Genomic DNA, 21,301 nt, shown 5'->3' on the forward strand with positions numbered 1-21,301 from the left:
TCCTAAGCCTTCTGAGAGAGTAAAGAGAGTAGTGTGTTCAAATGTTCACCGTTAACAATCTCATTTGAGAAAGAGCTTTTCTTCTGATGCCTCAGTGACTGAGGAAATGTCTTCCCTATCCTTCCTTTACAAAAAGAAGAAAATCATCTTTTTTTTCAGGCCTCCAGAAACAATGCCAGTCATTCAAATATGTTCTCAAGGAGGACACAGAGAGTAGCACTGCGGCACGTTAGAACAACCGAAAATACATCATTCACGAGTAATCGTTAGTGTAACATCATTTAGCTGGTGGCAACTTGCAAACGCTGCAGGGTTGAAATTAATAGCAATACAACTAGGAAATGAAATCATTTATTATTCTTAAGAACCAATTTTATACATTTTATGCCTATGGAACTGCTTTCTAATCTTATTATTTAAAAAATAATGACCAAGACCCATTTATTTTTTGCCAGCCATCAACTTTTATAAAATATTGGTCTCCGACTGGTTTCAATAAGACTCATTAGAATTATGTGCTCCATCTGTGTTTTTTCTCAGAAGTTTTATAAAGTGCAACCTCAAGATAAATCAGAATTAACAGGATGATATATACTTAAGAGACATGCTTGCTTATTCATTTGGGCTTTTTTTCTTTTGCAGTTAAAAGGTACCAAGGAATTGGTTGAGACCAATGGCCACAGCCATGAGGACACAAATGTAGGTACCACTCACCTGATATTTGCTCTTGTTGCTTGATGTTGATTGAATGCCCACAGGTATATGGCATTTTATTTATAACACCAAGGAAGTCAGAATCCCTACCTCTCAGTGGCTTATTAAGATTGCTGCGAATGGTTTGGCAATAAAGTGTGGAAGACAGGTACCGCTCTTGTTAGCTGAGATTAGCAAATGTCAATTTCAAGGTACATGAGCCAATCTCTATTGTAAAAATTCTCATCTCAGTGAATTTCTTTGAGCCCTTTATATTTTCAAAGCTATACACTAATGATGGGTTGGGAGGGCAGATGGAATGAGACCAAACAGGGTAATAAGTTGTATATTGCATGTATATTCTATTAAGTTTGCTTGTCACTGAAGATGGAAATGAAATGATTGTTATGCTGGAGAGGATTGAGAGCAAACTCCTTCTCTCAGAAAAGCCTTTGAAAGCATTGCCTCTCTCTATTTCTGACCCAGAACGGTAGCATGGTCCGTCCATCTTCTTGATACAAGATCCCAGTGAGCACCCTGATTTCCTCTCTGTTTTCCTTGCGTATCCCATTGCCAACCTTAGTCAAGTACTCTCTTTGCCTTGGAAGGGCCTCAATCTCAGATGGAATATTATTCCGTGTAGATCATTGTCTCTCCCTGGGTTGGATGGTTTTGCTTTTGTCTTTTTAAAAATCTGATATCTGATGTATTTGATTATCCTCATCACAGAAAATGCTTACTAAGCAGTTCTTTTCATCTAACACAGAATCAGACATGGTAATGAATGCCTGATTAAGCTAGAGCTAGGAGAAATTATACATTTCATGTTCACTCTTGTTTTAATTATATACTGTGGAAAGCCTGACATCCAAAGCACCAAAAAATCCCTCTTAATAGCTGTTGTTCCTACCAAACAGATAGTTAACGTCTGACGTTTATTGAGAACCTACTGTGTACATGGAGCTCTGCTAAGTGCTGGTAGTGGGGACGGTTACAAGGAAACGTAAGGCTTGCTGTCCGCTCTCTGAGAACTTAGAACACAGTGGAGGAACGAGGGGACACTTGAGTGATATACAAGATGTGATAAGTGTACAGGAACGTGAGGCAGCTGTGACGTGATGCAGTGTGAAATCTGGACTTTGCGTCTTATTAACCGTGCCAGTTGGGGCAAGGGAACCCTCCTGAGCTTCGTTTTTCTGTTTGTAAAACAGATGGCAAAGCTACCCTCACAAATGTGTCATGATGTTGCAAGGAGCTAAGGCACGTGGAACCTTAAGGTGGTATTATTATGGTTTCCTTGTGGTGGATAATTAAGAATGGCTTTCCATTCTGGGTGGCTCAGTCAGTCAAGCATCTGCCTTCAGATGATCTCAGGGTCCTGGGATCAAGCCTGGCATCAGGCTCCCTGCTCAGTAGGGTACCTGCTTCTCTGTCTCCTTCTGCCCCTCCCCCTGCTTGTGCTCTCTCTATCTCTCTGCCAAATAAATACATTAAAAAAAAAAATGGCTTCCCAGATCTGTGGGATTTGGGTTGGCTCTGAAGAATGGAGAGGCCTGAGAAAGTAGAAAAGGAGAGGAAGAAGCTCTCTACAGGCAGTATTTCTACCAAAGTAGTTTCTCTTCCCACTCAAATATTTCATAAACCCCTTCCTTACCCTAGAGCTTTTTTTCCAGGGTTCTGTCCTACAGCAACACATTGCCATGTTCTCAACCAGAATCTTCATGTGCTTTCCCCTCAGTCATTCCTTCTGTGCCTTCCAAGGAAGCTACCATCAAATCCAGCAAGCCAGCCAAAACTGCAGAATGCCTCAGTTTCCTGGTCTATAAATGGGGATGGTGTTACCTGCCTTTCTTTCCATAAGGCTTTTGGCAAGAAGCGAATGAGAGAACAGACGTGGAATTACTTTGTAACTGTGAGGTTCTGAGCAGGATGTAGTTACGATTATGGGCTCATCTGTTGGTTTAATTAAATTGACGATACTTGTGAAGATAAGCCTACCATAATATCTAGTCCCTAGGCTCTCATTTTGAGAAATGTCAAAAGCCGTTCATTATTAAATGAAAAAAGTAGAAGATCATCTTTGAGGTCTTTTGTTCTTCCTAAAGGGAAGTTTTTAGCTTTGAAAAATTCCTCTCTGGAATCCAGTATATGGGCTTTGTAATCAGCAGAAGAAATGACTGTTGGGAGATGAGGTTCAGGCCAAGTAGGAGGGAGGAGTAGCATTGTGACCAGGGGTGGGTGAGATATTTGTGGAAGACTGAGCCTAGCCACACTTGCTGGTCACTGCTGGTGGTCATGGCCTCATGGACCAGAAGGCCGGGTAGTCATCATAATCACTGCCTGGTCGTTCAGGGGCTTCCCAGTAAGTGGGCTCTTCACTTGTCTTTCTCTCTTTTGTCTGTAGTGTTGTCTCCTTTGGGCAGTTTCCCTACCACCTCCACTGGGGTGAAGTGAATGAAAAGAAACAAAAATAAGTTATTTTGGCCACAATGAGAAGCCCCTGAGCAATATCTTATGAAGATATTTTTAAATGTCTGCTATGAAGTCTGTGTCCCATCTAACATTTCCATCAGCTCTGTAGTGGTAGAGGGAATCAGGGCTTTCAAATCAGACTGAGAGGCTTTAAGTCCCATTTTGGCCCCTGAATAAACTTGTGACCAGGGCAAATTATTTGACCTTTTTGAACTTCACCTTCCCTATCCATAAGTGTGCTCAGGAAAACCAGATACATAAACACAGGGGTCAGACTACATACTTGACATCAGTTCCCTCTCTTCACTTAGGCCCATAAAGTGTTTAATGTGGAAAGCAGAATTTTGGCAGGATGCAAAAAATGCAGTTCATGAGGTTTAAAGCCTCTGGCCCAGAGGTTACTGACAAAGACATACAGATTTTTTTTTTTACTGTCATTATTCACGTATGCTGAAATTTTGCATAGCTGGATATTCTTGTGAGAGTTGACAAGTGCTTTCTAAAAACAATGCATTTTATTGTAAAAGAAGTAGTTTATATGGAACTGGAAAATTACAGAAAAAAAATACAGAGGTAAAGAAAAATCACTTAGTATCTCATTACTCAGAGGTAACCATGTTAATGTTTTATTTTCCTTCTCTCCAGTCATGTGCATATATATGACCAGAGGGGAAAACCCATAAATAAATATTATCATATTATTTTCAGTTTTGTACCTTTTTGATTTCTCATTATATCTTAAGTATTTTCCTTGTCACCAAATGTTCCTCAAAGACGTGATTCTTAATGACTGCATAATGCAGATATGCAATAATTGAACCACAGGCCTATGTGTTAGGCATTTAACTTCTCATTTTTTCACTATTATAAATAGTGCTATAATTAACATGCCCGTAAATCTTGTTCTGCATCTTTCATATTTGTTTCTGGGGGATACCGTATATTAATAGCCATGTCATCAAGTCTGGCAGGGAGCGTCAGACTTACAGAATTGTTAGCATTTAGAATGTGGTAGAGCAGATGTACACTTATGGTATCCATTAGTGATCCTGAAGGGACCCATAAAAATATGTCTAGTCTTGTAATTTACTGACTCTGTTGCCTTAGTCCCAAGAGTTGTCAGGCTTGTGGGATGTTCACCACACGTAGATTTGGTCTGTTACTATTATTTCTCTACTGTGTTTATATTTTATTGAGCAACAACTCTCTGACCATCACCACCTTGTCTGGTATTCCTGAGGTCCCCAAACCAAAGCGCCTTAAAACACCTACCCTTGTCCCCTATCACAAGATCTGCGAGCTCATGAGCATGAGAAAAGTTTTTTGAGGTCTGATTTAAAACCATCAGAGCCAGAAACTGAGATCACCTGCAAATACCTTGCTCTCCAAGAGCACTGCACTTTCTGGTTTTAAATAGGTTTTTCCTTATGTTTGGAACTGGATATGTTAATGACAGCTGGGCAGTCCAGCTTTCTAAGTGTGGCCAAGTTTAGCCTTGATCACAGTTCCTTTAGAAATTTCAGTTATTCCAGACCTAGTTTCCTTTCCTAAAAAGCAAACTAAGAATTTCCTTTTTATCTCTGTCTCTGAGCTATCTCTTAATCCCTAGAACTGCTAAACAACTAGCCTGGCCCCTAGTAATCATATATAACAGAGACCAAAGTCTAAAAAAAAAAAAAAAGATCATCTATGCTCATCTTGCATCTCTTTTTTGATGACCTTCTCCCCAGAGCTGTCCCCACCTGTGATCCTTACGTATGAATGTTTGGTGAGAATGTGGAGGGAAATGGAGAGGATGTGAGAAATGTAGAAAGAATTTGGAGGAGTCAAGTACAGTGGTGGCTGAAGCCTGCAGTGTATGCACAATTTGGTTTAAGAATTTTCCATGAATTTCCACTGTTCCCACCCTTGTGTCCGCTATACTAAAGTCTTGACACCACAGTCTTCTGGTTGCCCAGTTCAGACTCCCACACTGGGGTTAGAGGAATCATTTGCTACCTATGAAGAGACTTAATTCATGATACTGAAGGTTCCCACTGTCAAGTACAACACCCTTCCCACCAACAATAAAACAAAAACACAAAAGAGAAAAGACTTTTCAGTTTTTCACGCTGCCTCTGTAAGAAAGTAAATCCTCAGAGTTGTCTTTAAATCTATCAGAGTAAAGATGTTAGGAGTGTACAGAAGAGATACTGTGTGAAGAACATTCTTCAGTTTCGCACACCACAGCAGAAAGCCACTGTTAACCCTGTATTTTAATGATATCTGTGGCGGGACTTCCACAAGGGCTGGGTCCGTTGCCCAGTTTCGGAACGTGGCTTTCATCCTTGAGGCTGGTGAGCACAGGAGGTAAAAATATATACTGGTGCGGTAAATAAGGCAGGAAAGAAGAAAGGAAAGCCCCACAGGAGAATCGGCCCATATTCGCAAAAGGCTAAGACACCTTGGCTCCATCCTTTCCTTCCGTAACAACTTGTTACCTACCTGCTCTTGGGGGTCTCCCTGACTTGGAACTGGAAGGGGAGCAGAGAAGATGGAAGGGACCACTCTTCTCACATCTCATCCCACAGGCTCTGTGAGGGCAATACGTGCCCCTGACCTGGCGAGCATGAGGCTAGCGGGACTGGGGTATGAGACTACAGAGGTCACACTTCCTCTAGCCATGCAGACCTCTTCTCACCATGTCCTACTGCCCTCAGCCTTATGGAGGCACTGCTTTGTCCAGCCATCCTCTTCCTACTCTGTTAATCAAGTAGGCAGGCAGCAGAGTGTTAGGGTTTGGAACAAGTCTCAGCACCAAGTGACCTGGCCTCAATCCTGGCTTTGCCCCTTACTGTCCAGGAGACCTTAAGTGATCACTGGCTCCCTTGCACCAACATTTTTTTCACTTCTAAATTGAAGTTAATTTTGTACCTGCTTCACAGGGTTCATTGTGAGCATGGCTTAGCGGTGCAGACATGTTGGTACGTGTTACGTATTGTTATTACCCTGGCCTTCCACAGGCCAGCCGCTGCGCCACAGGCTGGAGATCCATCAGTGAATCATGTCAACGTGGTTCTAGCCCAGGGGGAGCTGACCTCCCATTACACACTCTACCCTTAGCAAAACTTGCTTGTCCTGTGTTTCAGTCTATCAGGGCTCTCTCTCCACCATCAAGTTAGTATCACAGCGGGCATCACAGACTTGAGGTAACTTGTTTGCATGTTTCCAGTAACTTTCTGGAGATGAGTCCTTTATCAGAAGAACTGCCCCATGGAGAGGAGAGTCTGACAGGAATGGGATGTGCTATGTAGTTACACAGGGAGCTTTAGGACCTTGAGAAGCTCAACTGGAAAACCAGCAACCACTTTGTCTTTCTTCAGTGAGACATGGACCCACAAGTGTAGGCCTGAGGGAACCCTTGCTCAGGAGATGTTTGAAATCAAGAAGGTGGACTAGAATTCCCTTTACCCTGTAATATACAACTCTCCTCATATACTAAATGCTGACTTCCAGGACTTGGTCTTCTCCTTAAATTACAGCTCCTGTAGCATCGTTGCTTTTCTCCTGCCGGTTCTCCCTTCCCCATCCTCTATCCCTCCTACCCTCTCTTGCCACAATGCAGCAGGCTTTTGTTTTCTGCTGTGAATTAACCACGTGTCTTGCTGTTACCATGAAATCCATAGTTCTGTCTTAAAAAACCCACACACACATCCCAACCCTGCACCGTTGAAAGGGACCAATGCCTAGAAGAGGTCCTGTACCACTTTCTGGCTCGCACAGAGCCCCAGGGAAGGACAAGAGGGAGCTGCCATCAAAAATGGGCAAAGGCTGGCTTCATGGTCTGTGCTTTTGTTTCCAGTAAACACTTGAGACATTATCTTATCAAGCTCCTCATTGCCAACCGAGAGTATGTTTCCCCAGCTGGACCTGGGGGCTATGGTTCCGTCCTTTGTATCAGGATGGGAGTTGACTTGGTAGTAGCTGCTTGGCCAGTAGTGGATTTGGAGCAGGTAACAGGATAAGCACATGTCCAGTAAAGCTGCTGGTTTGGGCTTAGAGAAGTGGAAATACCTTCTTTCCCCAGGCCAGGTTAGAGAAGAGTAAGCAAAAGAGACCTAAATTTCAGTTCTATGTAAAATGGTCTGACACGGACATGGATACCAAGATAGCTAAAGCCAAGATCTGAAACAAAAGTTTTTGAGTTTGGAGAAAGAAACCCAATGTACATTCCCGGAAAGGTTGAATGATCCTGCCCGGTGTAGAAGCAAAGCAATTGTTTAAAATGGAAGACCGGTGACAAATAGAGCCAATCTACATACCTGTGAATGCTTCTTTTCTTAAAAGCACCATCTGTTTTTGTGGAAAATTTGGAAAATGCAGAAAAACATAAAGAAAAAGAAAACCACCTGCGATCTGCGAAATTGGTGTTTCCACTTCTTTGTAATTCCTTCATCTCCGTGAACACCCGCACACTCATCTACCACACTTGAAGCATATCCTGTTGGCAGTTTATAGCTTATGCTTTTCCCCTTCTAAATCATTAGCCTTTCCCCCATGTTATTAAGTATTTTTTTAGTTATGACTTTTAATGACCGCCTCATACTCCGTGCCACACATACGCTCTAGTTTTAATCAGTTCCTGCCATGAGACCTCAAAGTATTTGTTCTTGCCCTCACAGACAGAATGCTGTGAACATTAACAACATACTAGTTAATTCATCTACCGTTTTTGCACTTTTCAAATGTGGAAGATTCCCATTTGAGTGGGATTTAGGGATGGCGGGAGATCCACGAATTGTTTAGAAATGTTAGTGCTCAGCACCTACGTGGTGAGTGGTGAGATGCGCAGCCAGTTCTAACATTTGGATGTTAGCGCGCAGAGAGACTCCTGAGTTTCTGAGTTCCTCAGCAGTAGAGGAAACACAACTCTTGAGAATATTTGCCTTCTGAAGAGAAAGGCAAATGGTATATACTTGATGAATTATTTAGAAGAATAATAGCAAGACATGATATTTGGGTTCTGTGCTGTGAACGGCAGGTCAGACTCCTTGGCGGTCTCAGGATTATGGAGTCTGTTCTCTGTGTGGATCCCAGACCCAGGCACACAGAACCAGGCCACCCCTACCCCACTGAGGCTTGTCCACCCTCTGGAGAAAATGCACGAGATTAACAAGAGTGATCAGTTAAAAACAAAAAGAGTTCTAATCCCAAATAAAGAATGAAATTTTTATTTCTAATGTGGCCAAGAAGATTTCTAATACAGCCAGACCATCAACGAGAGAAGCATGCATAAGCACGCGGGCATGACTTGAGTGCAAGCAACATCATTTTAAAGTCAGAGACCCAGAGGGCTTAATCACAGCTCTATGGCTTAGCGCTACCCGATATGCTGATCAAAAGTGAATAGGGAGAAAGTCTGGGAACATGTGTGGGTAAAACCCTAGAGTCCAAAAGCTGGATAGAAGCAGAAGTTTGTTCTAGTGCCTCTCAAAGACATTAAGGGAGAGTCTCAGGAGGCTCTGTGATTCAAACAGCTTCGGTTCCTGCTGGCGCAGCACCAAGAGTAGCGGTCTGAAAAGAGCATGGAGCAGGGACTCACCAGCCTGGAAAGGTCCCTTCTGAGTCCTGTCCCTGTGGTGCCACAGGGCTCCTGAGAATGTTAGACTATTCAGTGTTCTGTGGGACCCCCCCCCACTCCTGTTCATGCTGAAACTGCAGGAGAGCAAGAAGGGGAGAGCCAGCCTGGTGTTAGCAGTGGTGAGCTCCCCGTCTGTGACATGGGTCTTGCCGGGCTCAGCCAGAGGTGCTCCTTGACATGGCACAAGGCGGGCCTTCCCCGTTTTCACACATGCTGCTCATCTCCAGACCTCATCCATTATTCTGCCACATAACTCACTGGACTGTGGCATTTCTTTGAGGAAATGTGTAGGAAGACGACAAAGAAGAAAAGTAGGCGGAGAGATGGGAAGAAGCAAAAGGGGGATTGGGGCGGGAAAGGCTGCGACAGGAAGTTTTCCTGTTCCATCACCTGCTGCTGCTGCCCGCCAGCCCCTCTCAATCAGCCCTGGCAGGGAGCGGAGCGGGGCCTTCGGCCTGCACACACGTCCCTGCCAACTCTGCTAGCCAGCTCTGCTTGCACGGAGGTGTGTTTGTGGCTGCACAGATGGACACGCTTCGTGAAAACTTGATCCACAAATCAGTTCTTGAACTCAAAGCAAAAAGCTCAGGTGCTAATCTGCGAATGAAGGATCGGTGGGCTTCCTGGGGGTAACTACCAAGGTTGGACCTGGAAAGACATCTGTTTGACCCACCACAATGAGGGGAAACGTGCTCTAAATCCTTCAACCTCAAAACTCTCCCCAGCCTTGAGGGAGACCCCTCTCTCCATTCCCTCCCTCCCTCTCTAGGGCCCAAGAGGTGGCAGTCCACTGGGCAGTGGAGGGCTGTGAGTCCACTGCCAGCCAAGTGTGGCTCCCCTCCCTGTCCCAGCCCCGCACGTGCGCAGAGGAACACCCAGCCCAGCTGCTCTCCTGGGCACCAGAGGCCCTGACGTAGCCACCTGTAACATTCAAACCTCCAGGCATGTTGCGAACCTCAAACTCTGGCTTTAAATCTGACTTAGGGTACCACAGAATTTCAGCAAACCAGACCTCAGTGCGAATGCCCTCCACGTGCTCCTGCCTCAGGCAGAGCACAGGCTGAACTAGGGAGGCAAGCCGGTGCTCACAGGAAGAGACCATCATGGCTTAGATTCATTACAGAAAGATGGGGGGACTTCTGCTGAAGGAATGACGGAATAGATCTGAGGTGTGTGGCCAGCGGGAGCACGGAGGTCTCTGCGGTCACCCGCCTAGGCAGCAGCCCGCTGTGAACACACCCAGTCCCTGGGAGACTTGCAGGCAGTGTTGGGTCAGGTATATGGCCGCTGTTCTCCAGAACCTCTGCAGGTTCCCCCAAGGAGACTCACCAGCTTTGGACCACTTCCTCTATTTTTTTTTTTTTTTCAGATTTCTATTCGTTTGATTTTTTCTTTTTTCCCCAAGAAAATCCTATAAACCTCAGCCTTCCCAGCCCTGATATTGCCCTTGTAGGGGAGATTTGTGGCTTCTGGTGCTCGGTATCACCATCATTTTTATTGTCATGTCAGCTTCCCCATGAGATTACAGAGTGCCTTTCTTTGTCTGGACCATTTCCAGACTGTTCAGTGTATGTGGATGAGCTAGCTAGGTTTTGCCTGCCATGCAGATTCCACCTGTTTGTAAGGCCAGCTCAATTGCCATTTCTTGGGGCCTTATTCTAAGATCGGCCCAAATCAGTTAGCATCTTCTCCATGTTCCCATGGTATTTAGCAGCCTTCCAGACATTCTGAACAACCCATGATGGACCTACCGCCTCAACTCAGGCATAAGTGCCTTAATGGCAAGTGATGTGTGTATGCCTTACAGAACCTACCATAATGATGAGCCTACATAGGCGGGCATGTTTGTATCACATTTAAAATACCAACTGATGATTTAATTGACATAGATTTTTTTTTTTTAAGATTTTATGTATTTACGAGAGAGAGCCAACACAAGCAGGGGGAAGGGCAGAGGGAGAAGGAGAAGCAGGCTCTCTGATGAGCTCGGAGCCCAAAGCAGGACTTGATCCTAGCACCCTGGGATCATGACCTGAGCCGAAGACAGACGCCCAACCGACTGAGCCTCCCAGGCGCCCAGCTGATGTAGAATTTGTGGAAGCCTGGGACAGCTCTGTGAGTCCACTTGGACTGGTTAGATGAGAGCTGCACACACTTCCTTGTGTATCTTATCTGCAGGTGATCTTGAAGGTAAATGGATTCCATCCCACTTCACTTGTGTACAGAAGGGACACATGGGTGGCTCTGTGAGTAAGCATCTGACTCTTGATTTCAGCTCAGATCATGATATCAGGGTCGTTGAGATCAAGCCCCACATTGGGCTCTGGGCTCAGTGCAGAGTCTGCTTGAGATTCCTTCTGTCCCTCTCCCTTTGCCCTTCCCCCCAGTCACATGCTCTCTCTAAACCAATTTTTTAAAAATGTACAGAAATCTTGTAGACTATGGAAGTTAGAGCTGAGGTGGTAGGGATCACATCAGCTAACCCTTACTTTATGGATTTTAATTTAGTATGTGTTTTCTTGCCTAAATGTGTGCTTATGAGTCTACATTCTGGAAGGCAGTATTTCTCAGACTTTAGTAAGTGACAGAATCTAATGGAGAGTTTCCTAAGACACTAGAGCTTCAGATTGGGCAGATCTGGGCTGGGCCCTGCAAATCTGCATTTCTGACAAACTCCCACATGACACCAGACGACACCCTGCCTAAATGCCACCTGCTTTCCACCTGCCTAGGTCACGTACTGCCCACAGCACCCAAGGCCAAGCCTTGTCATAGTTAGATCACACTGTATTTTACTATCTTTCACATGCCCGTCATCCTCTGGATATGTAAATTCTCTGAGAGCAGGAACTACTGTTATTCATCTGTGAATCTCGTCCAGCACAAAGCCTACCACAGACAGAGTCAGTGCTCAAAAAATATTTGATGAATGTAAGAGTGGTGGAGGCCCAATAAATTCCATCAAACTGTGTCTCATTTAATTCAAATGTGGAACTTTTCTGCCACCCAAACCCCCAAAAGAAAAGACTATACAATTAGAACCTGTCAGGCTCTGGTTCATAAGAAAGCACATCTACTCGGAGAGCACACAGAAGGCAGCAGACTCCCAACGAGCATGTCCACCCTCATGCAGGTGCCGGGCAGTGCAGTGTTGTGGGCACAGAGTCATGTGAGGGAACGGAGGCCACCACAGCCTGGTCACTGTCTTCAAGGAGCAGCTGACAAAAAAGGGAAATCACCAAAGACTGGCTCTCAGTAAGGAAGGGATGAGGGGCTTGAACGAACCGAGGTTGTGATTCCCTGAGAGATGACTCAGATAGGGTGCGGCGCACGCCACATAATAGCTCTGACTGGGGCCCAGACTCAGAGCCTTTACTTTCCCGGTCCCTGAACTTAGGGAGCTACTCACCTTATTTGAACTTTAATTGTTTCGTCTATAAATAGGGATAATAATAATATAATAATTAATAAAATAAAATAATAATTATAATAATATAAATACCAGCATATGGCGTCTACCAAGCACTCAGCAAGGGCTATATTAGCATTATCGTCATGACCATTATTCTTATTTTTCGTTATTCAGAGGACCTCATATTATATACGTACTATTCTCTGGCAATCCAGACACTTTGTTCTTGGAATATTTCTCGTGTTGCATAGGCAGTAACACAGAGGAGAGAACTGGACTTCGGTGTGTTGGGGAGGGGAGACTATTTAACATTTACTGAGATCTCATAGTGTGCCTGGCCAACCTTGTGAAATTTGATTTTACTTTAATAATAATTAAATGTCTTCCTCATTTATCAGATTGCATCCCATCTATTCTTATGACCTAATTTACTGCTATAAAGGTCAAAAAAACTCTGAATTTTAATATTATTATTAGTAATGTAAACTCAGCAGGTGAAAATTATGATAGTGGGTCCTTTGTAGCAGAGAAAAATAAGAAATGTCATACTGAGAAATGGACTAGGAAAATAACATGCCAAGAGCACCACAATACAATTAATCTCTACCAGCAATAGAGTCAGTATCATACAAGATAAATCAAGCCAACTAATTCTGGATGCACATACATACATTTAGAAGTAGTTCACTTGAGTTTCTTCTGTTTGGAGCTCCGTTTTTATTGGTTAAGGAGATTTTTCATGTCAGTACTTCTGCAGGCTGTGAAGGGTTTGTACTGGCGTAGGTATCATGGCATGTATTACATTTCTTACATATTGAAGAGAAACACAGGGCTGTGTTTGAGATCAAGTGTATTGGGGAACATCTAGAAATGGCACATAGGAAACTCAAAATGCTACACCATACACTTTAAATAATGAATGGAGTTATTGGAATATGAAGGAATTTTTTCCTCATTTTTAGATCATATGTATTTAATAGGACTGTCACAAGACTGTGTCAAAGAAAGTCATTCATTTTGCCAGCTTGAGAGCACAGCGTAAGCACGGTGTGAACTGTCATACCCATAACTAAGTTATGATGCAGGCAGCAGTGATGCTCTTACTATTTAATGGGAAACACTACAAAGTTGAAATTAGTCATTCCTGTCAAAGTCTCTGTTCTTTTTTAAAAGTACACGTGGAAGAATTCCTGTTTTTCAAATAAGAACTAAACAGTAATCATATACGTGTGTGTGTGTGTGTGTGTTATGTTCTCTATATGTGTGGGGGAGGGTTATATAGAAAACATAAAAGGTAAATATCTGAATGTTAAGACTGCTTATGTTTGGATAGAAAAGTTTCTGTTAATTTAACTATTTCCTTTTATATTTTATGATTTTTCTACATTAAAAATATATATATATTAAATTTGTAATGAGAAAATCAAGAAAGGTTATTACTAAGGATTAAAGTGAACTGGAGAACTGTCTTAAATTTTGGAAAGGAAAGGAAAAGAACAAAGTTATGAGCTTATAATGGTCTCCAAAAAGAGTCAGTATTTAAATTAAAAACATATTGGAAGCATTAATAATGGATATAAACTAAAAATTAACTTTTTTACTTTCTTCAACCTGAGATGGTAAAGCAATGATTTTACTTGAAAATGACACTTCACCAAATGTATTTAGGAACTGAAAGAATGAATGCAAAACAGTTGAAGCAACTGTGACTGGCCTTGTCACTGTCCACTGTATATGCTCCTCACAGTCTGCTTGTAAGTCACTCCGGGCCAGGTCCTGACCAGGTCCTATCATTGCCTCTCAGTCTCACATATGTTTATCCTCTCTGTATGTAGTAACGGGTCCATCCGATTGATTTAACTCAACAGATACTACCGAGAGTCTCCTACTGACTCTTTCAAAAATACTGGTTGCAGATGTCCTGTGCACAAGGGATTCTGCCAGGTACCAGGAACGTTGTCCCTGTGCAGAGAAATGCTTGCTGCTAGAGCAGTCCCACAAAGGCCAGGCAACTCTTGAGGTGACAGGGAGCACTGGTAATACTACTGCCGGGACAACAGGGGTGCTATGGGACTGTGCAAGAGGGAGAGAGACAGAAGATGGGCTGGAAGGTCATTCCTGGCGCAACCGCTCTCCAAAGCTGGTGCGCCAGACTTCCAGCTGCCCTTTTAAGACCTTAAATCCGGAATTTCTGAATTATTGAAGCCTGCACTTCTCATAACTCTGTGCTCTCTGATTCTAGTATCATTATTCTGCTAGTCATCCAGACTTGTTTTAAATTTTTTTTTAAAACTCTCCTTTGCTCTGTTTTGCACACAGAATCTGTCCATTCTCTCTTTGGAATGGCTTCTATGTCTCCCACCTTTTCTCTCTTTTCCTGCCACGTCAATGGCAGGGGTGTGGCTGGAGCCCCATCCTAGGTACACCTGCCTGACCTCTTCACCTGTTAGCTAGTCCTGCCTGCGGCCCACACTTGGTCTGAAGTCCTGCTGTGACCTGGGCCCTCTGCTGCCTACCTCCTCCAAACCAGAACATGCATGTGGCACCTTCTTTACTGGCCTGCTGCACTCTGCCTTTGGACTTCCTACATGTTATTACCCAGGCCAGGGTTCTAAGTCACACTTGTCCGAAGGAAGTCTGTCACCATCTAACAATAGCGGGCAGCCAGGCCCCATCCCTGCTAACTCTGCTCCTCTGCCAGGCCCCTGAGGCTTTCTGCCTTGCTCCCCTTTGCTTTCATGATTGTGCAGAGCCCGGGCTGGCTCCAAATGGGTGAGCCCTGGAGTCAGTCCTCAGAAAAGGATTTGATCCCAGTGTCCGACAGGCATTTTTCAATTGACAAGGATTGCAGTAGGTGTCAGCAGAGCATTTAAGAAAGGCAGCATCGCACTGTAGTTAATGATGCCTCTGGAGTGAGGCATCATTGGTTCAAATATGGCATCTGCTTCCTACTAGTTGTGTGACTTTAGGCAAATCATTAGCCTCTCTGTGTCTCACTTTCCTCATCTGTAACATGGGAATCCAGAAATACCTCATAGAGCTGTTAGAAGGATTAAATGAGTTCATATTCATAAAGCTCTTATAATACTACCTGCACACAGTAAGCACTATCGAAGTATTTATTAAATAAATACAACCAAGAATGACCTGAAAGGAAGGCTACCAGGAGAAATCCTGTATCTGGATGCCTCTGACACCTAACCCACACTGAGCTTTCACTTGTCTTTCTTAAGAAGGTACCTTTTATAATCTGTAACCAGTTCTCAACTATCTTCATCTTTGCCATTGGAAGTCTTAGAAAACACAGTTCTTGGAGTTGTCTCTGGACATCACGCATGTCCTCTGGGTCCAGCAACTGAACCTCAATGAAGTGGAACATCTCAGCACATAAAATGGGGTTGCATTGTGTGTGATGCAGCTGGCGGCAGGAGCCCGACATGTCCACTCACACGTAGTATCTCTGAGGCTCCCCTCACAAAGACCCTGAATACCAGAGGCTTCTGAGGAAAGGGCACAGGGCAGCAGGGAGCCCACGAACCTTGGAACAAATGGTACCAAACTTTAGTAACTGATAAGATTAGTGAGACCTTGCTGCTTCCTACCCACAGAAAATTCCTGAGATCCTGCTCACTCTTGGAGACTGATGCTTTCTTACTTTTCTTTGAGCCATAAGAAAATTTGAAGGTTATTCAGTTATTCATTCCCATCAATCCCTTTCTCATCCATTTGCTTTTTCACTGTGTTTCTCCCTCTTCTTCCTCTTTGCTTTCTGATTTTTTTTTAAGTTTTTAATTTTATTTTTATTTGCTCCAGAGGTACAGTTCTGGGAATCATCAGGCTTACACATTTCACAGCACTCACCATAGCACATACCTTCCCCAATGTCCATAACCCAGCCACCCTTTCCCTACTCCCCCTCCCCCAGCAACCCACAGTTTGTTTTGTGAGATTAAGAGTCTCTTATGGTTTTAGTCCCTCCCAATCCCATCTTGTTTCATTTTTTCCTTCTCTACTCCCTACAGACTCCCACTCTGCCTCTCAAATTCCTCATATCAGGGAGATCATATGATAATTGTCTTTCTTTGATTGACTTATTTCGCTCAGTATAATGCCCTCTAGTTCCATCCACATCATTGCAAATGGCAAGATTTCATTTCTTCTGATGGCTGCATAGTATTCCAGTGTATATATATACCACATCTTCTTTTTTTTTTTTTTTAAAGATTTATTTATTTGACAGAGATCACAGGTAGGCAGTGGGGGTGGGAGAGGCAGGCTTCCCGCAGAGCAGAGAGCCCGATGCGGGGCTCGATCCCAGTACCCTGAGACCATGACCTGAGCTGAAGGCAGAGGTTTAAACCACTGAGCCACCCGGGCACCCCTATACCACATCATCTTTATCCATTCATCTGTTGATGGACATCTAGGTTCTTTCCATAGTTTGGCTATTGTAGACATTGCTGTTATAAACATTCAGGTGCACATGCCCGTTTGGATCACTACATCTATATCTTTAGGGTAAACACCCAGTAGTGTTATTGCTGGGTGGTAGGGTAGCTCTATTTTCAACTTTTTGAGGAACCTCCATGCTGTTTCTAGAGTGGCTGCACCAGCTTGCATTCCCAACAGCAGTGTAGGAGGGTTCCCCTTTCTCTGCATCCTCACCAACATCTGTTGTTTCCTGACTTGCTAATTTTAGCCATTCTGACTGGTATGAGGTGGCAGCTCATTGAGGTTTAGATTTGTATTTCTCTGATGCCGAGTGATGTGGAGCACTTTTTCATGTGTCTGTTGGCCATCTGGATGTCTTCTTTGCAGAAATCTCTGTTCATGTCTTTTGCCCATTTCTTGATTGGATTATTTGTTCCTTGAGTGTTGAGTTTGATAAGTTCTTTATAGATTTTGGAAACTAGCCCTTTATCTGATATGTCATTTGCAGATATCTTCTCTCATTCTGTCAGTTGTCTTTTGGTTTTCTTGACTGTTTCCTTTGCTCTGCAAAAGCTTTTGATCTTGACGAAGTCCCAATAGTTCATTTTTGCCCTTGCTTCCTTTGTCTTTGGCGATGTTTCTAGAAGAAGTTGCTGCAGCAGAGGTCAAAGAGGTTGCTGCCTGTGTTCTCCTCAAGGATTTTGGTGGATTCCTGTTATCTCATATTGAGGTATTTCATTTGTTTTGAGTCTATTTTTGTGTGTGGTGTAAAGAAATGGTCCAATTTCATTCTTCTGCTTGTGGCTGTTCAATTTTCCCAACTGCATTTGTTGAAGAGACTATCTTTTTTTCCATTGGACATTCTTTCCTGCTTTGTCAAAGATTAGTTGACCATAGAGTTGAGGGTCTATTTCTGGGCTCTCTATTCTGCTCCACTGATATATGTGTCTGTTTTTGTGCCAGTACCATACTGTCTTGATGATGACAGCTTTGTAATACAGCTTGAAGTCTAGAATTGTGATGCCACCAACTTTGGTGTTCTTCTCAAAATTCCTCTAGCTATTCAGGGTCTTTTCTGGTTCCATATAAATTTTAGGATTATTTTTTCTATTTCTTTGAAAAAATTGATGGGATTTTGATAGGGATTGCCTTAAATGTGTAGATTGCTTTAGGTAGCAGAGACAGTTTCACAATATTTGTTCTTCCAATCCATGAGCATGGAATGTTTTTCCATTTCTTTGTGCCTTCCTCAATTTCTTTCATGAATACTTTATAGTTTTCTGAGTATAGATTCTTTGCCTCTTCGGTTAGGTTTATTCCTAGGTATCTTATGGTTCTAGATGCAACTGTAAATGGGATCAACTCCTTAATTTCTCTTTCTTCTGTCTTGCTCTTGGTGTATAGAAATGCAACTGATTTCTGTGCATTGATTTTATATCCTGACACTTTGCTGAATTCCTGTATGAATTCTAGAAGTTTTGGAGTGGAGTCTTTTGGGTTTTTCACATAAAGTATCATATCTGCAAAGAATGAGAGTTTGATTTCTTCTTTGCTGATTTGGATGCCTTTAATTTCTTTTGTTGTCTGATTGCTGAGGCTAGGACTTCTAGTACTATGTTGAATAGCAGTGGTGATAACAGACATCGCTGCCGTGTTCCTGACCTTAGGGGAAAAGCTCTCAGTTTTTCCCCATTGAGAATGTATTTACTGAGGGTTTTTCTTAGATGGCTTTCATGATATTGAGGTATGTACCCTCTATCCTTACACTTTGAAGAGTTTTGATGAAGGATGCTGTGCTTTATCAAATGCTTTTTCAACATCTATTGAGATTATCATATGGTTCTTGTTATTTCCTTTATTAATGCATTGTATCACATTGATTGATTTGCAGATGCTAAGTCAAACTTGCAGGCCAGGAACAAATCCCACTTGGTCGTGGTGAATAATCCTCTTAATGTACTGTTGGATCCTACTGGCTAGTATTTTGGTGAGAATTTTTGCATCCATGTTCATCAAGGATATTGGTCTGTAACTCTCTTGATGGGGTCTTTGTCTGGTTTGGGGATCAAGGTAAGGCTGGTCTCATAAAATGAGTTTGGAAGTTTTCCTTCCATTTCTATTTTTTGGAACAGTTTCAGGAGAAAAGGTATTAATTCTTTAAATGTTTGATAGAATTCTCCTGGGAAGCCGTCTGGTTATGGGTCTGTTCATGTTTTCTTTTTCTTTCTGGTTCAGTTTTGGTAGTTTATATGTCTGTAGGAATGTATCCATTTCTTCCAGACTGTCAAATTTGCTGGCATGTAGTTGCTTATAATATGTTCTTATAATTGTTTGTATTTGGTGTTGGTTGTGATCTCTCCTCTTTCATTTGGGTCCTTTCTCTTTTCTTTTTGATAAGTGGCCAGAGGTTTATCAATCTTATTAATTCTTTCAAAGAATGAGCTCCTAGTTCCGTTGATTTGTTCTACTGTTCTTTTGGCTTCTATTTCATTGATTTCTGCTCTCATCTTTATTATTTCTCTTCTCCTGCTGGGTTTAGGCTTTCTTTGCTATTCTTTCTCCAGGTCCTTTAGGTGTAAGGTTAGGTTGTGTATTTGAGACCTTTCTTGTTTCTTGAGAAAGACTTGTATCGTTATATACTTTCCTCTCAGGACTGCATTTGCTGTGTCCCACAGATTTTGAATAGTTGTGTTTTCATTTTCATTTGTTTCCATGAATTTTTAAAATATTTCAATTTCCTGGTTGACCCTTTCATTCCTTAGTAGGATGCTCTTTAGGCTCCATGTATTTGAGTTCTTTCCAACTTTTCCTTTTGTGATTGAATTCTAGTTTCAAAGCATTGTGGTCTTAAAATAAGAAGGGAATGACCCCAATCATTTGGTACCAGTTGAGACCTGATTTGTGACCCAGGATGTGATCTATTCTGGAGAATGTTCCATGTGCACTAGAGAAGAATGTGTATTCTGTTGCTTTGGGGTGGAATGTTCTGAATATATCTGTAATGTCCATCTTGTCTAGTGTGTCATTTAAAGCTTTTATTTCCTTTTGATCTTTTGCTTAGATGATCTGTCCATTTCAGTGGGGGGTGGGTGTCTAAAATCCTCTACTGTTATTGTATTATTGTTAATGTGTTTCTTTGATTTTGTTATTTTTTTTCCTTTCTTCTCCTAGTCTTTTATTTGTTAAACAGTAATTTTAACAATAAATGCGAAAGGAAAGCAACAAACAAAAGCAGGGATTTGTAAAATAGATGGGAAATGACTGTGAGCCATGGCAGACCAGAAGTTTCTGTCTTCTTCTGTGGGGCCAGGAGTCCACAATGTGGTGTGCTCATCTTTCTTTTCCCCCACAAAGGTCACAAACAGCTTAGATGGGAGGCTGAACGCGATGACTGGTCCTAATTTTTGCTATTCAACCATTTTTCTTGATCTTGCTCTCTGACTCCATACATCCCGGACTTTTCAGTGGATTTGTAATAAACTTCCAAGATGAAGGGAAATTTCTTGCTCATCGTTTGCCTGAAATCTTGGCTTGTGTTCATCTTATTAAATAAAAAATATGCTCCAAAAACGCCCAAGAGTTCAGCTACTAAAGCTCCTTTAAAGATCTTCTTTGCCACTGGTTCCATAGTGCGGGCCATCCTGAGGTGCTTGCCTGATTTTATTATTAATTGATTTATATAACTGGCTGCTCACATGTTAGGGGCATAGATATTTAAAATTATTAGATCTTCTTGTAAGACAGACCCTTTAAGTATGATATAGTGTCCTTCCTCATCTCTTATTATAGTCTTTGGCTTAAAACCTAATTTATCTGATATAAGGATTGCCACCCCAGCTTTCTTTGGATGTCCATTATCATGGTAAGTTTTTTTACACCTCCTCACTTTAAATCTGGAGGTGTCTTTGGGTCTAAAATGAGTTTCTTGTGACAGCATATTAATGGGTGTTATTTTTTTTATCCATGCTGATACCCTGTGTCTTTTGATTGGGGCATTTAGGCTGTTTACATTCAGGGTAACTATTGAAAGACATGAATTTAGTGCCATTGTATTGCCTGTAAGGAGACTGTTACTGTGTGTTGTTTCTGTTCCTTTCTAGTCTATTACTTTTAGGCTCTCTCTTTGCTTAGAAGACCCCTTTCAATATTTCCCGTAGGGCTGGTTTGGTGTTTGCAATTTCTTTTAGTTTTTGTTTGTTCTGGGAACGTTTTATTTTCCTTCTATTTTCAGTGACAGCCTAGCTGGATATAGTATTCTTGGCTGCATAGTTTTCTCATTTAGTGCTCTGAATAGATCATGCCAGTCTTTTCTGGCCTGCCAGGTCTCTGTGGATAAGTCTGCTGCCAATCTAATATTTCTGCCGTTGTATCTTACAGACCTCTTGTCCTGAGCTGCTTTCAGAACTTTCTCTTTGTCACTAGGACTTGTAAGTTTTACTATTAGATGACGGGATATGGACCTATTTTTATTGATTTTGAGGGGGGTTCTCTGTGCCTCCTGGATTTTGATGCTTATTCCCTTTGCCATATTAGGAAAAATCTCTATAGTAATTTACTCCAATATACCTTCTTCCCCCCTGTCTCTTTCTTCTTCTGGAATCCCAATTTTTCTAATATGGTTATGTTATCACTTATCTCTCAAAATCTTCCCACATGGTCCAGTAGTTGTTTGT

The 21,301-nt window shown here is 42.4% G+C and overlaps 2 protein-coding genes across 9 annotated transcripts in view; one reads left to right on the forward strand and one right to left on the reverse strand.

Annotated features, from left to right (window-relative positions):
- ENOX1 (ecto-NOX disulfide-thiol exchanger 1) overlaps positions 1-21,301 on the forward strand; it is a 568,173-nt gene that overhangs the window by 499,836 nt on the left and 47,036 nt on the right. For all 8 annotated transcript variants that reach the window (XM_044249790.1, XM_044249789.1, XM_044249788.1 and 5 more), the window contains one exon: positions 643-699. In XM_044249790.1, coding sequence (XP_044105725.1) covers positions 643-699 — 57 coding nt within the window. The remainder of the gene's footprint in view (positions 1-642; positions 700-21,301) is intronic.
- On the reverse strand, positions 19,784-20,276 carry LOC122907115 (protein CEBPZOS). Its single transcript, XM_044249797.1, has one exon. The coding sequence runs from the start codon at positions 20,266-20,268 to the stop codon at positions 20,026-20,028; it is 243 nt and encodes an 80-aa protein (XP_044105732.1). The 5' UTR covers positions 20,269-20,276; the 3' UTR covers positions 19,784-20,025.

This window comes from Neovison vison, chromosome 5, assembly GCF_020171115.1.
Source record: "Neovison vison isolate M4711 chromosome 5, ASM_NN_V1, whole genome shotgun sequence".
NCBI lineage: Eukaryota > Metazoa > Chordata > Mammalia > Carnivora > Mustelidae > Neogale > Neogale vison.

Coding starts and splice junctions, on each gene's coding strand:
- LOC122907115 (XM_044249797.1), bottom strand. CDS start 20,268: ATGGCCCGCACTATGGAACCAGTGGCAAAGAAGATCTTTAAAGGAGCT.